This window comes from Mustelus asterias, chromosome 16 (genome assembly GCF_964213995.1).
Source record: "Mustelus asterias chromosome 16, sMusAst1.hap1.1, whole genome shotgun sequence".
NCBI lineage: Eukaryota > Metazoa > Chordata > Chondrichthyes > Carcharhiniformes > Triakidae > Mustelus > Mustelus asterias.
In genome coordinates this window covers 7,435,900-7,453,514 of record NC_135816.1, presented here as the reverse complement: position 1 = coordinate 7,453,514, position 17,615 = coordinate 7,435,900, and the positions used below count along the sequence as shown (strand labels likewise).

At 40.9% G+C, this 17,615-nt stretch overlaps 1 protein-coding gene across 2 annotated transcripts in view; it reads right to left on the bottom strand.

Annotated features, from left to right (window-relative positions):
• LOC144505626 (protein diaphanous homolog 1-like) overlaps positions 1-17,615 on the bottom strand; it is a 105,095-nt gene that overhangs the window by 4,789 nt on the left and 82,691 nt on the right. The window contains exon 10 of one of the 2 annotated variants that reach the window (XM_078231739.1): positions 4,388-4,431. The exons of the other annotated variant lie outside the window; for it this stretch is intronic. Coding sequence (XP_078087865.1) covers positions 4,388-4,431 — 44 coding nt within the window. The remainder of the gene's footprint in view (positions 1-4,387; positions 4,432-17,615) is intronic. 2 annotated transcript variants of the gene reach the window in all.

The following is a 17,615-nucleotide window of genomic DNA, read 5'->3' as shown; positions in this document are numbered from 1 at the left end:
AAAATGATAACTCATCATCATTGATTACCAGAAGTTAAAATGGGTAATCATATTTACATACAACAGTAATGTTACCATGCCAAATTGTACATTTAAACATTTGGGGAGTCACATCAGGTTTGTATTGGCCTTGCCTCACTCCAATCTTCGGACGTACCAGTAATTGCACTTGGAATGGCTGCAATTTAATTAGCGCTGCTCATTTAAGTGTGGGTGCACTTTTTGTCACCATCGCTTGCTTGAAAACAATTTCACATTTGGGAAAAGGCTCAAAATGAAATGATTCCTTCCACTGACTAGGCCTATCAAGTTAATGGTTATCTTCTGTCAAAGTAAATGGAGATTTTTGAGAATGTTTATGCTGAATATCGGTGAAATAACATGCAGGTATTGTCAAACAGGTAAGAGTCACTGTCAGCAAAGCATGCTGGAAGTATAGCAAGGGAGAAGGGAGGAACAACAACTTGAATTCAAAAAGATTAGTGAAACCACACAAACGCACAACACGCCATTTTGGATAAACTTCTCACCGGCCTTGATTTGAACAAAACTGATAAAATCACAATGCCAACAAAAGCCAAAGGGGAATGGTTAAATAATATCATATATATTCAACTCAGAGGCTCTGGACTTCGTGTAACCTCTATTTACACCATCTTATTCTCCACCTTTAGTCATCACAGAGGCATTTTCACCTGGACAAACATAGGCCCAAGTGGGCAATGCTGGATTATTTCACAGTTGACAATCATAAATTCCAGAGTTCATCTAGACAAACATGGTGAGTTTGTGATGATACAGACTAGGTCATGGTGAAAATATTGCACCTTGGGAAAAGGGGGAGAGGTTAGACTAATGGATGCAACCTAGTCTCAGACATTACAGCAGCAATTGACTAAGAACAAGATATATACTTGACAGAGAGTGGGATTCAAATTTCCAATCCTGGATTTCTCCATATTAAACCTAGTACATGGAACTGTGTTTCTGTGGAATGCTTACTAAATATAATAGTCATGAAGTAGTCCATGATTCCATGTTTGGACAGGACTACGTGGTAGGGGGAAATATTCAGGTTTCTTGCAGTTGATTGCTCTCGAGTAACTCTTAGGGAAAAGCATCTGTGTTATCTGGGGAGAAGAAAATTAAACTTAGTGTAGGTGCTCCTGAGGATCGAATATATAGACAACAGTCACAGCTTTGGGTCACACATGGACAATGGTCATTTGTTGAGATACTGTAGCCAGTCTTTTCTTACTCCCACATTCCCCATGTAGAATCTTACCACAGTGAGAAGTTTAAAAAAAAGGAACCAATGTAACATTATCACTTAAGTTATATAATGAATTACCTTCACCTTGATGCAGAACTACGTTGTTACTTAAACCAGAAAAATTACAATAATTATTTCACAGAAGACCAATAAAATTAATGTTCTTGTGTGAGCACTTAGCAGGGAGGAAAGGAAAGTTGGGGAAATTAATGACGCTCCATCTGACCATGAGGTGCAGAATTTTTGAAGTCAGCACTGCAACCGTACAAATGATTAGAAGCTTATCTCACGCAGTGACTGACTCATCAGATTCCTCTCAATGGGCCAAATGCCTCCCAAAGGTTTCAGAGCAAGTAACAACCACTGGCATTTCACTGAAATGTCACAGCAGGTAAATTAAACTTTCATTATATATGCCCGTGAAATAGGAAATACACAGTCATACTATTATAAATCCAGGCTCAATTAACTTGGGCTGTGTCTGTCCAACACACTGACAGTGTTAAATGTTTCAGAGTGTGTAGGGTAAACCACTGGAGGTCACAGGTCTGTCGTTAGTAATGGGTAGTAATTGGCAGTTACAGATAAGAAACTTTTTCTTCAACAAGCCTTTTAATAGTGATTAATATAACCTTAATTCCAGAGTGACATTTTCATGCTCCAACTACTGTGCAAAGAAGCTGAAGGAAGAAAAACAAGTTGCAGCTGTATTGCCTTTACTTTTTCCAAAGCTGCTTCTAATACAGCAAAAAACAAACTTCATCCTTCAGCCCAAAGGCTTTGTGGTAGGGATTCACTGTTAGCACTCAAGGGATTGAACGGAAGATTAGGAACAATGCAAGTAGGAGGGAATAAACCAAAATACAGTAAAGCTGGGAAGAATTTGCTGAACGTCAGAAAGCCGGGATAAGTCAAACATTGAACCTGTCATCCTTACAGAAGCTTTCTTGAAAGTGGGTGGAAACTGTCCCTGGATTAAGCAACCACCCACAAACAGTAGCAATGGAACTGGCAGTAGAAGTGAGTGAGTTAATTGCTGGAAACCACAGCCAAATTTTTTGTTTAAGAATGCAATTATGAGAGTACTTAGCAGACTATATCCATCTCCTAGGTTTGCAAGAATTGGAATTTAAGTCGTGGACACCAGCAGGATTCAACTGCGTCTCAGTGGACAGGATGAGGAGAAAACAAAATGACCTAAGATTCTCACTGATTGCATTCTATTGATTTGTGCTGGAAAGTGCCTGCATGTGCATCCCAGATAAGTGCAGGATTGGACTCCCCACAGATGATGCCCAGCCATGTGAGTAAAGTATTGAAGAGCTACTGCTGCTGTGCGCTGTAGTCCAGCATGAGGCCACTTTCTCAGAACAGGGTGGAAAAATCAGGAGGTGTGTGGTTAGTGGTGGAATGAGCACAATTAATTAATTTTAGAATGCACATCCTTGGTTGTGCCCAAGTGGTTTCCATTGACCAAACTCTTATATTGACTTTCAGTTATTGTTGGACTGAAGAGAGACATGTTAATAAGAGACAGCCTCTCTAGACTGGTGATATTTAGGGCTGGAAGAAAAAACACAATAGAAATTTAACAGGAACGAGCTGAACTCAATTTCGAAAGCATTTTCATTTGCTTATCTAGTCAGTCATTTGGCCTCATCACATCATTATAAAAATAATGCTCCCCCTTCTTTAATGTCACACTTGGTCAGTCAGTCAAGGTTGGGCATACGACCAATTTCCAATCCTCTGGCAATGTAGTTCCATACCGCAGATCCTCCCACCCTCAACAGAGTCAAAATTGGAAACATGTATTGGCAACGTGTTAGCACTCACAATCACAAACATCTCGGGGGTGGTTCTAAGTGAAATTTATTTGCGTAAAAACTGGAGTAAATCCCGCTGTTTTTTTCAGTGGGAGTTTCAAAATAAATCTCCCACATTCTGCACTGCAGAGTTCCTCAGCGTGAATCACGCTGAAATTTCTGCCGGAGAGGCCGGCAGCATCGCGCTGAGTGGGCCACTGCACGTGTGCTGATCTGTCAGCACCAAGATCAGCGCATGCGCAGTGGCCCCACACTGCTGGCCCCCTGGCCACTGGGCCAGACCCGCGACCCCTGCATCACTGGCCCTCCGACCCTCTGGCTCCCCGGACATGTCTGGGCCAGTCTCAACTTCTACTCCCCCCACCGATCGCTGGCCTTCCTCCCTCTGTCACCCAGCTGAATTGCAGAGTGGCAGCACCTCCTACCCCCACCAATCTCCCCCAGAGGCCCCATCCCTATTAGGCCCCACCCCCTTGTCACTGCCCGGTGGGCAGTGCCAACATGTCATCGGGCATTGCCACTTTGCTGCTTGGGCAGAACCAGTGGCCCAGGCTGACACTGCCAGGGTGGCAATGCCCAGGAGCCACCCTCCTGGTGCCCGAGTCTCTGGGGGTCCTCGGTTGTCCCCCTCACTCCAGCGGGGTAGGGCCACTCGCTCCCCGCAACAGAGATTTCATTTTGATTATATTTTTCTCATTAAGTTATAAACTAAATGCCCATTTTGCATTCTTTATTTCTCTGCACCCATCAGAAATACTTGACTCCAACAACAGAACTTAAGTATCAACTGAGGATGGAACAATTGGTTGCCATGGTGGCAACATCTCACAAACCTCTACCTTTACTGAAAGTACTCGAAGAGCAGAATGAAATTGCATTGCCAGAGGACTGCAGGCCCAGATTGAGAAAGTGGGACTTGTACAAACATGAGTGGCTTCGAGGCCATTTTCACTTTGCTCACCAGCTTGGAAATTTTCACCCACTGAAGTGAATCATAGAATGGTATAGAAGAGGTGATTATTTAGGTCATTGTGTCTGCGCTGGTTGGGAATTGTGCAGAAGTAGAAAACACGATCAACCTATGCTTTGTGTTTATTGCCCACAATGATATTTTCTTAAAAATATAATAAACAACATGACAGGTTGTGCATGCAAAATATTTGACTCTTAATATTTTTGTTTTCTGCTCTAATGTCGTTAGCCAAATATGGGATTCCCAGCATTACTGAAAGGGTTAAGATTATGGGAAAGGAATCCAGAACAAGCAGGAAAACATTCTCATTTTTACCAGATCACTGCCGTCACTGATATCAGAGAGAGACAACATTGAGTCTAAAGGAAATAAAGAGAAAATGTTAACTGTGCAGGTAATTTCAATAGGTACTGAAGTAGATAAACCACTAGAATATTTCTCTTTTGCCTGGGGAACGAGAGTTAAGGAGGAGAGCAAATATTATCAACTGAAAACTTATCAATCACAATTAATTCAAAGTAGATCAGAATAACTGCACATAAAAGATTAAATTAAACCTTGTACCATAAGCCATCACTTTGTCAAATCTGATTCCTATCAGAAAATCATTTAAATGTATTTGGAGGCTGGAAGCCAAAAATACCATTTGTGATACATGATGCATACAACCTGCATACTCCCATCAAATTGAATGATTTTAACTTAGACAAATACTGACCACTTTGCCATGGAACTAATCAGATTTCATCAGGTTCATCAAAACGAAAAATAATCATTTGAGGTACATCTTGCATATACTATGCAGAGTGTGTAACTCTTAACCTCTCTTGTTGCCCCACCTAATTTCCTCTTCGGGTGCCAACTTGTTGGAAAATGCCAGCTAGTCTTCAGCCAGCTGCCAAAGTATCCAACCTGTAGCCTGGACAGAGTGTACCTGCCTTATAAAACGGAGTGGAAACATTGCCAGGAATTCCTCTTTACCAACTCTAGTGTTACAACAGACTAGAGTTGGAAAACAGGGTATGCATGGAGATTAAGCCTAGGAGCTTACTTGTTCAGTTATGTTGTAACCCTCGGCGAACATTTCCAGAATATATTTGATAAGGATCACATCCTGTTTGGGCCCCAAATATTGGACTGCACTTTAGCTGGACAAGCAATTATCAAGAATTCTTAATTAAGTAGCTAAAATAAGTTTAAACAATTTACTGTAATAACTCGGAAAGTAAATCAGTTCTGCTCTGAAATACTGACATCAAATAGTAACATTGCTTCTGTCTCTTGACTGCCCTACCAGGAATGCTGTAAACATATTTAAAATAGGAAATTAATTAAATCATTTTAAATAAATATTTATAAAGAGCTGTTCAACAAGCACAAATCTGAAGATTTCTAAATTTCACATTCAGTATTTGGGGAACCTGAGTTTGAAAAGATGCCAGATAGGTGGAACTGAATTCTCCTCTAATAGTTTGGCGGGTTGAAAGTCAAGAACATTAACTTCAATCTCAGTGGAAATGAAAGACCAAATGAATAAACAGCACATAAACACCGGTAATTAATTGTGAATTGCAACCAAATGTGGGCTACCACTTAAAGTCTACAGTAATAAGAGCTTTAATGTTCCACTGTTGCCTTTGGGTAGCTAAGTGAATTCGGATCATGGGGCATTGAAGATGATGCAAAGGGAGTGTTACACTACATCACCTATGACTGGTTTTAAAAAAAAAGTTCATAGTTTCTGTTTCTTGTTATGATGAGTGAAATAGTCTATTCAATCGAACAAAACACAAGTGAGAAGAAACAATACATTGGAACCAAAGCATAGATGACATTTCTATAATTTTCTTACCTCAAATTGACTAATGAATGGAATTTTGAGACTTCAAGGCATTTTATTTATAGAACTGTTGTTTTTATTTAAATTTAGTTTAATTACAAAGTAGAAACTTTTCATCTCAACCATCAAGAAACTTGGAAGAAAATTACATTAAACCGTTGACTAAACATTGGGAATGTCCTTTCGTCTGGATAAATATAGGATATGGGGAGAAAGAGTACATTTGCACTTGCTTTCACTAGAGAGATGCTTTATCTAGTTCCTGCAAGTAGTTAAGGTTGTAATTAATAACATAAAAGTAAAACCTAGGAGATTCACGGACCATCTGCAGAGGATTCACTATTTGATGGACATCAAATTCAAGATCATGCACTTCCATCCACAATTTGACTGAAATACCATTTCCCAAACTGGTCAAAACCCCAACAATTTGTGGCATTGAAAAGCTATGCCAGGAGATGTGTACTGCTGGGAGATTGGCTCGGTTCCAAGATTAGCCTCACTTAAACATGACCTTGCTGTCAACTGCCCTGTGAATGATGAGAAATGTTTAGATTTTGTGCTATAAATATGAGAGATGTTTTCTGAAGACATCTGGACTAGTAGTCAGACTTTTGGCTAAGATCAGGCATAAGATGGGGTGCAATGCCTTATTTGCCAGCTTAGATCTTGTATGTCTCGCTTTTGGGGACCATGAAATGGATTCAATTGGAATTCAAAAATAAAGTTAAAGTTTATTTATTAGTCATAAGTAGGCTTACATTCACACTGCAATGAAGTTGCTGTGAAAATCCCCTAGTCACCACACTCCGGTGCCTGTTCGAGTACACTGAGGGAGAATTTAGCATGGCCAATGCACCTAACCTGCACATCTTTGGACTGTGGGAGGAAATCGGAGCATCCAGAGGAAACCCACACAGACACGGGGACAATGTGCAAACTCCACACAGACAGTGACCCAAGCCAGGAATTGAATCCGGGTCCCTGGTGCTGAGAGGCAGCAATGCTAACCACTGTGCCACCGTGCCATTAACCACTGTGCCACCGTGCCATTAAAATTTGGTTTTTGGACAAGCAAGGAATGTATTTGGGTTTGCCCGGTCTATTCTGAGCATTGGCTTTGTGACTTTAAGGATGCAGTAAAAAATAAACTCTGGACCAGTAGTCCATGTCATAGGAATCCAGCTCATGATGTGATTTATGGTCTTAACATGAAACTAATCCTTGGAGACCAGAAAGGAAATCTGAAGTTAACAGGGCAGCCAAGAAACTGCTGAAATGGTGCATCTTGTAGTAAGTGCCAATTGGAATTTCTCCCTTATTCTTCAGATCAACAAATGATTTAGTCATTGACTTAACTTGTTCATGGGACCTAGCTGCACACAAATCTCAAATCCTTCATTTCAAAAATACTTCATTGACTGTAATGTTGTTTTTGATGTTAGAGGTTATGAAAAATGGTATAGAATGCAAGTTCTTTCTTTCAGACCACATGTGAGCAGCAGTGTGCAATAATCTGAGTAAATGTAATTAGATTTACTTTAAGTTTCTATTATTTAGAAGCCCCTAAGCAAAGGTGATAATGTACTGTAAGGTTGAGACTATCATAAGGAAGTAGGAGTTGATTTTAATAAATGATCTCAGGTTTGAGTGATTACCTTGATCATAGATTACAGCATTTTACCCAGCATATACAGTGCAGAAATAGTTTGTTTAGCCAAAGTCAACCATTCCTGCGCTAAGGCTCCACTCAAGACTCCTCCTATTTCTTATTCATGAGACCCATATGTTCAGGTACTGTGCAGAAATGGAGAATGGAGGAGTAAGCTGAAACGTTGTGCCTGTTTCTTTGTTGGATATTAGAAATAAGGTATAGGTTTAAGTGAGTTCAATTTATGTTTCTGTGTAAGGAAGAGTTAAAACTTTAGTTTAAAGCGCAGAGAAAATGCTCTGAGTTAAAGTGATTTACAGTAAGAGTTTTAACAACACCAGGTTAACCCCCACAGCTTGCCTCCTGGATTTGCAGAATCTCACTGGCTGTCCTGCCTGGAGACAATACACATCTCTTTAACCTGTGCTTAATGCTCCCTCCACTCACATTGTCTGTATCTTTAAGACCTGGTTGGCTGGAGAGATTTGCATTCTAATCAGTATTCTGTAACTTGATTTTGTGTCTCTGTGCCCTGTTTGAGAGCAGATTTCCACTCCATCTGACGAAGGAGCAGCGCTCCGAAGGCTAATGGCATTTGCTACCAAATAAACCTGTTGGACTTTAACCTGGTGTTGTTAAAACTCTTACTGTGTTTACCCCAGTCCAACGCCGGCATCTCCACATTAAAGAGATTTAACCATAGAATCTCCACAGTGCAGAAGGAGGCCATTCGGTACATCGAGTCTAAACCAACTTTCAAAACAGCATCTAATCCAGGTCCACCACTCCCACCCTATCCCCATAACCCTCCACATTTATCATGGCTGATCCACCTAACTTGCACATCTTTGGGCAACAAGGGGCAATTTAGCATGGCTAATCCATTTAACCTGCACATCTTTGGACTATGGGAGGAAACCCACACAGACACGGGGAAAATATGCAAACTCCACACAGTCAGTCACCCAAGGCCAGAATCAAACTCTGGTCCCTGGAGCGGAGAGACAGCAGTGCTAACCACTGTGCCACCCTAAGTGAGGAACCAGGCATCTGACATAAATCAAAAGTTTGGTGATACCATAATACAGCCTGTGAAGCAGTAGTGTTCAATTGGCATGACCAAGTACCTAAGAGATTGTGTGGAAGCTTGAATGCACATGGCAATTCAAAACAGAAGAAGACTGGAAGGAGAGCTGGAAATCCTGGAAGTGGATCCTTGCTGAAAACAGCTGAAAGAAAGTTGTTTGAAAGAAGATTGTAAGGCAAATATCTTTTTGAAAGTGGAGTTTGGAAACACTTGTGTGGAAGCCAGAGTCCAGATGGCTCACAGCGCATTAATCATCTGGGGAGATTTGAGGAGAATGCTACAAAAGTTAGGGTGGCACCTGGCACTTGGTTTCAGAAAGTGGTGTGGTCGACCACCATTAGCTTGTTGGTTTACAGAGATTGTGTATTTACTGTGAATATTATAGCATAAGATACATTTTGTAACTTGTGCTATCCTTAAAATCAGCATACATTTGTAAAGGCAAATTGGAGTGAAGGAGCATTGGACTTTTCATGTTTAATTATTTTTTTCCTGTTGTTAGAGGTTAATTGCCTGTCTTGTGACTGTTCATGTTTTCTAAAAAGTGAGAAAGTTACAGTCTTTTGATCCAAGGTTCCGTTCTGGGACCTTTCCATCCAGTAGTATCAACTGGGATCATAACAATATTAATTGTATTTTAGCTCAGAACTCTTAACAAATTGATCAAGTTGGCTGCACAGGAGAAGTAGATTTTTTTCCTCTTCTGAAATACAAACACACATATGAATTAGACCCCTCGAGCCTGATCCTCAGGAGATCCAATGGGTGTAGGCAGCTTTCTGGGATCTCAGCTATCACAATTTGCCAGGACACAGAGCGAGCGTCAACAGGTTATTTGACAGTAAAAGACGGCAGAGTTTGATCACGTCTTCATCTGACAATCCTGACTGATTTTTCTCCTCTAAGCTGCTGAGGTCTAATGTGGTGATTTTGTCACCACCTAGCTTGAGGTCAAACCTGGAACTTATTTAATCTGCCTCAGTACAGCAACTGGATGTTGCCAACAGTGTGATTTTAAAAAAGGCATGTGATTAATTGATTTAAACTTTACATCAAGTGTAAGCCTAAAGACAGTGAACTTGATTTCTAATTTCCATTCTGTAGAATACGAGGATAATGCTTACATTTGATCTCAAGCTGGGAAAAGTAAACACGAAAGAGGCTTCCCGAGGGTGGGTTTTGCTGGAAATGGTGTATACCTTATATGCAGAGAAAAGTCAATCTCTAAATAAAAGGTGAGCTGGCTTGATGGCGCAATGGCTAGCACTGCTGCCTTATAGCGCCAGGGAGACTCGAGTTTGATTCCCGGCATGGGTCACTGTCTGTGCAGAATTTGCACGTTCCCCCCGTGTCTATGTGGGTTTCCTCCTGGTGCCCAGGTTTCCTCCCGCAGTCCGAAAGACGTGCTGGTTAGGTACATTGGCCATGCTAAATTCTCCCTCAGTGTATCCAAACAGGCGCCGGAGTGTGGAGAGTAGAGGATTTTCACAGTCACTTCATTGTAGTGTTGACGTAAGCCTACATGTGACAATAATAAATGAACTAAAAACTAAAAAAAAGGTGACACAGCATTTCCATCTAGAAGGACAAGGGCAGGAATACCACCACCTACAAGTTCCCCTCCAAACCACTCACCATACTGACTTGGAAATATGTCGACGTTCCTTTGCAGTCGCTGGGTCAAAATCCTGGAATTCCCTCCCTAATGGCATTGTGGGTCAAACCACAGAACATGGATTGCAGCGTTTTAGAACATAAGAAATAGGAGCAGGAGTAGGCCATCTAGCCCCTCGAGCCTGCCCCGCCATTCAATAAGATCATGGCTGATCTGAAGTGGATCAGTTCCACTTACCCGCCTGATCCCCATAACCCCTAATTCCCTTACCGATCAGGAATCCATCTATCTGTGATTTAAACATATTCAACGAGGTAGCCTCCACGACTTCCGTGGGCAGAGAATTCCAGAGATTCACCACCCTCTGAGAGAAGAAGTTCCTCCTCAACTCTGTCCTAAACTGACCCCCCTTTATTTTGAGGCTGTGCCCTCTAGTTCTAGCTTCCTTTCTAAGTGGAAAGAATCTCTCCACCTCTACCCTATCCAGCCCCTTCATTATCTTATAGGTCTCTATAAGATCCCCCCTCAGCCTTCTAAATTCCAACAAGTACAAACCCAATCTGCTCAGTGTCTCCTCATAATGAACACCCCTCATCTCTGGTATCAACCTGGTGAACCTTCTATGCACTTCCTCCAAGGCCAATATATCCTTCCGCAAATAAGGGGACAAATACTGCACACAGTATTCCAGCTGCGGCCTCACCAATGCCCTGTACAGATGCAGCAAGACATCTCTGCTTTTATATTCTATCCCCCTTGCGATATAGGCCAACATCCCATTTGCCTTCTTGATCACCTGTTGCACCTGCAGACTGGGTTTTTGCGTCTCATGCACAAGGACCCCCCAGGTCCCTTTGCACAGTAGCATGTTGTAATTTTTTTCCATTTAGATAATAATCCAATTTGCTATTATTTCCTCCAAAGTGAATAACCTCGCATTTGTCAACGTTATACTCCATCTGCCAGATCCTCGCCCACTCACTCAGCCTGTCCAAATCTCTCTGCAGACCTTCTACGCCCTCCACACGATTCACTTTTCCACTTATCTTTGTGTCGTCTGCAAACTTTGTTACCCTACACTCAGTCCCCTCCTCCAGATCGTCTATATAAATGGTAAATAGTTGAGGCCCCAGTACCGATCCCTGCGGCACGCCATTAGTTACCATCTGCCAACCAGAAAAGCACCCATTCATTCCGACTCTGCTTCCTGTCGGATAGCCAATCCCCAATCCACGCTAACACCCTACCCCCAACTCCGTGTGACCCAATCTTCTTCAGCAACCTTTTGAGAGGCGCCTTATCAAACGCCTTTTGGAAATCCAAAAACACCTCATCCACCGGTTCCCCTCCGTCAACCGCACTAGTCACATCTTCATAAAAATCCAACAAGTTCGTCAAGCACGACTTTCCCCTCATGAATCAATGCTGCGTCTGCTTAATCGAACCATTCTTCTCCAGATGGCCGGCTATTTCTTCTTTAATGATTTAAGAAGGCAGCTCACCACCATCTTCTCAAGGGCAACTAGGGATGGGCCCATGTCCCACGAATGAATAAAAAAAATACATTTGCAGTGAAGTATTAAACTAAATAGCACTTTAGATTGGTGGATTCCCAAGGACCTGTTTGTAGCACCCCTGCTGAATGAGTAGGTTGTGTGGTCAAGTTCCACAAGCAGATCGGGCAAGGCATTATATGGTAGATTTGGATCATTTTGTTGATTTGCATTGCTGCTGGCAAAATGTTGCTTTCTGATGCATTCTCCAGCTATTTTTATTTTGTCAATTAGCTCAGCTGCTTGCAGTTCTTCAAAATCACATCAAGAGTTATTCTTATATGTCTGTTGTACCTAGATTATAAGTTAGGAGCAGATAGCCATTAAGCCCCTTGAGCCTGCACCGCCACTCAATTAGATCAGGGTTGATCCGATTGTCGCCTAAGCTCCACATTCCACCCACCTCCCAATAACCTTTGACCTCCTAGATAGTTAAGGATCTATCTTGCTCTGCTTTAAAAATATGCAATAACCCTCCCTCCACTGCTCTCTGGAGATGGCACAGTAAATTATTAGGCAAGTACAAGTATTTCTCTTCCTCAAGTAGCTCCTGCTTGCTGGAAAACATAAAACTGCGGCATTGGTAGTAACTGAGAGCCAAGCAGGCTGCAAACACAGGTTTGGAGATACACAAGCAATTGGATACAAGTGAGATATACACCTGCTGGGATATGATATAAATATCACTGCTTTAAATTGCCTCGCTTTAAAGCCATTGTAGTGATTATGTTTCACTTGATGAGTAATCCAGAGACCTGGACTCATCCAAAGGAGGTGAATTCAATCCCACCATGCCACGTTGAGAATTTGAATTCAGTTTTAAAAAGCTGCAAGTAAAATGTTTGGATCGGTAGACAAGACCATGATTGACATAAAATCACAACTGATTAACTCGTACTTTTTAAGGAAGGAAATCATTAAGTGGCCAAGTTTATATGCGACTCTTAATCTTCTCAGAAGTGGTCTGGCAAACCACTCACTTGTATTAAGACCTAATCAGAACGACTAAGGATGGGCAACAAATCAGCTTCACCAGTGATACCCATGTTCCAGGATGGAATTAAAATGAATTATGCAACATAATGACCCAATTATGAGAGTATAGTTTTTTTATACACCTAGAAAGGGGATTCTCAGTGGATCTGAGCTTTCAACATCGTTTCTGAGTGAGTAATGATATCTCAACTTTCTCTGCCTTGACGAATTTCTCCACAAATTAAATATATTGCTGGGGGCAATTAGTAAAAACTGTACTTTTTAACTGATTAATTCCACAGAACAAAGGCAAGAAACTAAGAGCCTAAACGCAAATTATACTGTGTGCTGAAATATAATTAATAAGAATTTAAAATGTCAAATCAGCCTCGATTAAATTTCCAGAGCAGAGGAGACTATTTTAGGAAGTGCAACTGCTGACCTGACAAATGGGTACCAGCCATCTGCTTTCTCCCCCATTCTCCCCACTGTCTATATTCTGATATCAAAGGTGATGGCAAGTCTTTGGGAAGAGTCTAATTTAATGATCATATCTCCTTTCACTAGAGGAAAATGATAACATTAGCAAATTCATTTCATGTCTTTTCTGGAAATGTTAATTTTTCTGGAGATGTGCAGTAGGTTCCAGTTGGGCTATTTGGAATGCAGCCAACTTCCAGACATTCTGTGCAGTCATAGAAACTGACAACATTGAAGCAGCCTAGGGTAGCAGGAAAGCAGCCAAGGGTTTTTGCAGTGCCACATAAATTAATGGTTAGAGAAAGATGTCAAATCAGTTACAAGTAAATTTCCCTTTTCCTTTTTTCAAAAGGACAACGAAATGGAAATATTTTGAATGAGTATTCTGCTGGACTTTCCTTCCCCATAAATTGAAATCATTCATAGGGTTTCTATGATTCTATAGTCTCTGCATCTTCTATTCTTGTAGGGAGCACATTCAAGGTCATCACCACTTGCTGGGTAAAAAAATATGTCCTGACATCCCCTCTGTATCTCTCAAAACCTTAAATTTACTTTCCCGGGTCCATGTAGTTACCATAAACTAATGGGAACACCTTTTCCTTATCTACTATCCATGGGCCCTTATCTTGTGTGGCACCTTTTAGAATCCAAGTAAATTATATCTTCTGGCTCCCTTTACCTACCTTTCTAAATTTGTCAAACAGGATTTCCCTTTCGTAAAACCATGTTAACTTATTCTAATCAAATAGTGCTTTTCATTGTTAAGATCTGACTCAGATGTGTGTGTTACCACTAAGCCAATGATTACACTTGATTATTTAATAATTCTTAGGCTAGGATAAGTGTACCCGTTAGACTCTTCCCTTTAAACCAAATATGGTATAATCTGTAAAATAATAAATGTAAAAGATTGTTTGCAATCAGTATGATGCAAATGCAAAAGATTGCAATTCAGTAGGATGAGTCTTTCTTCAATATTCTGCTCCATCATTGTTCCTTTATTCCTGCACAAAAGCTGTATCATCGCTCCACTTGGGGATTATTACATATCTATAAAATATGCATTGGGTGCAAAGAGTGCGTCTCAGGCTGGGGGACAGTAATTCATTGTAGGAGAAGATTGTACTGCAGGTCATTAGCTGGCTCTGAACTGAGGGCAGGAAAAGTGGTAGCTGTGCATTAGAGATTTTTACTTCGCCTTCAACCATTCCAATGTACCAAAGGAAGGACAAAGAGATCAGAATAACCTCAGAATATAGAATGGCAATTTCTGAATTGAGAAATGGATTAAGCGTAAACTTAATTGTTTTAGTTTAAAAGTACAAAACATACGCAAGTTGTCTCTAGAGAATTCCTTAAGTGCGTTGCTTTGTCACACAAGCAAGGCAGAATTTTGCATCAAACTCCCTATTGTGTGAAAGTTTGCCAAATCAAAGGTCAGTTTCTCAGCTTTGAGAAAAGCCAAATCGCAGATTACATCATTACATCACATGCAACATAAATGGAATTTAACTATACAGCCTTCACAAACTAGTGGGTCTGATTATTTGGGAACTGCAGCCTTTTTCATCCACTAAACATTATTTGAATTTTCTGTTTTCACTGATGGATAAAATAATGGGATGTGATTCGCAGCAGGAGCATACGTCCCAGTATGAAAGTGAAAAATTATTTATTTAGTCACAGGCAGCCATACTCTCCTTATCATCTACTGTAGAATCCTTTTACAATATTTGATAACATTTCTTAGGAAGTCTCCAAATATTCCGAAAATGATGGCATCACTTGCAAGCTTTAGTCTATGGACACCAAGTAACTGTTTTACAACATTTAAGAGCGCATGCCAGCTGAGGGCTAAATTAATCATAGGATATCAACCACTCACTTTGAATGCACTCAACTTTGATGATGAATGTTACCAATTGGGAAATGAAAATAAATAATGCACTATGTGAAGAACTCTCTCATTCCGCCAGCGGTGAATCAGTGGTTAGGACTCTTAGTTGAGTGAGAAAGTTGCAAAGCTGAGGGAGTGCAGCTCTGTTGGAGGTGCCGTAATTTCGATGAGAGATTAAACCAATATCTGACCTCTCAGATGGGCAAAAGATTCCATGGCACTATTTTAAGATGAGCAAGGAAGCTTTCCCAGTGTTGTGGCCAATGTTCATCCTACAAGCAATACTATTAAAATGAATGATCTTGTTGTGACACAGTGGCAGGGTGGTTAGCATTGCTGTCTCACAGCATCAGGGACCCGGGTACGATTTCTGGCTTGGACCACTGTCTGTCATTCTCCCCGTGTCTGCGTGGGTTTCCTCCGAGTGCTCCGGTTTCTTCCCACAGTCCAAAGATGTGCAGGTTAGGTGGATTGGCTATGCTAAAATTGCCCCTTAGTGTCAAGGGGGGCTAATTAACGTAAATGCATGGGGTTACAGGGATAGGGCCCGAGTGGGATTGTGGTCAGTGCAGACTCAATGGGCCAAATGGCCTCCTCCTGCACTGTAGGATTCTATAATAATTGGCTGTCAGATGCTGTGGGACATCCTGAGATTGTGAAAGGCATTATACAAAAGCACATTCTTCCTTTCTATACAGCATGCAAATAGAAACTGAAGTCTGTCCTTCATCTGGCTCATTCTTAAGCATAAAAGCCTGCCGAATCTTTGAGAGGAGCAAGGGAAAGATGAAATAAAGGCACCGCATCAATTTTCTGATGAAATAAGTGTACTGCATTCACTGGATTGAAATTCTGTTCAGGGCAAAATGGGGCTGTACTCACTGACATCTGAACGTCAGTTAAATTTTAATGACCGCAACGTGTAGATTGTCCAAATTTCTCCCAGCTAGCATTTAAAAATAGACAGTTCAAGCTGAATTGCAAGTTGCCAGGAGGTACAATGGACTGCTTGTGACCTTGGTAAGCAGCACTTTGTATTGGTTGCAGTCAAACTGCAGTGGATGTGAAGTCGGAGCAAGATTATCTGTCTAATTGCACTTTGGCTGACATTTGCAACCAAATTAGACTACAGAGCTGCCAGTGATGCAGCGACAAAACCACTTTGTGCTGAGATCATATATAATAAAGAGGTCATCTGTGGTGCTTTATAGGTTAATATACAAGTAGCAAATGCAAGCCCTTTTTATGTATTATAGATAATGTAAAACTCAATTAAGTCTGCTAATTTTAGCCAGAAATGTCTGGAAGGGTTATTCTGCTCAGTCTGGGAAAATGGGGCCTTGGTTTGTAATCCTGTGTTATTGACCTTGATCATGGCCGAATTGAAACTGAACCATAATTGTGCCGAGACCAACATCAATTTTCTGATTAATATTCCACATAAATGGCTAACTTTACTCCCTTCATAGACCTCAACTCTGTAAGGTAATATCTCTCCCTTTATACATGCCTTTTGAAATCACTTACTAGATTCTGGAGCTTCCTGAAAATAAATTATTCAGTGCAGGGTGGTTCAGTGCTCACAACTGCACTGTAAATCTGTTACCTGTCAAAAAACATGCACTTTTTGTAACCCATCTGCAAACTTCATTTCCTGCAGGTATTTGTTAATAGTCTTAAAGAAAGGTTAATGCTGGACACCTCCTCAGACAGTTTCACTTGTGTTGATACCATGAATGTTCTTTCCTGAAGATAATCTGCAGACTAGGCAGTCTGAGCATCAATAACTGAATCACAACCAATAGAGTGAGCTTGCTCTGGCAGCTAATGTGCAGTGGGTGTGTGTTGCAGAAGTGTCAAGGCCAGTGAAATATAGTACTGCAGTAAGGTATCAATGCGACAGACTCTGGGGCAGGCTGATATAAAAATATAAAGAGAATTCTGTATGGAACTAGTGTGAATTACACCACATTAACTCAGACTGTGGTTATATTCATGAATCAGTTTATTTATAATAGAGAATATTGACACCACCATACTGTAATGGAAAACAAAACCTGAAAGCATTCTGCTAAGCAATTAAATAAATGGATATCTGGCAGCAGTGGTTTGAAGAAATATGTTGGTAATTTGCAGCCAACACCAAATAAAATTAAAACCTTACAGGAAATTCATATATTATATAAATACAACATGAAAATGCAATCTAATATCAGGTGTCTCATGATTTTAGTCATCTTAATCATTGATTAGGCTACAATCTAGTAACTCACTCACTGGTATCTATCACAGTAAATGTAACAAACCGGATTTTTACAGCAGAACAACAGCGAGTGCGAGGGAGCTTTGTTAATTTTGTAAAATGTTGCTCGAATCACAAATGAGCCAATCATGTTCCCTCTCCTTCTACAGGACTGTCTGCAGCAGGTTTGGTCTATAATG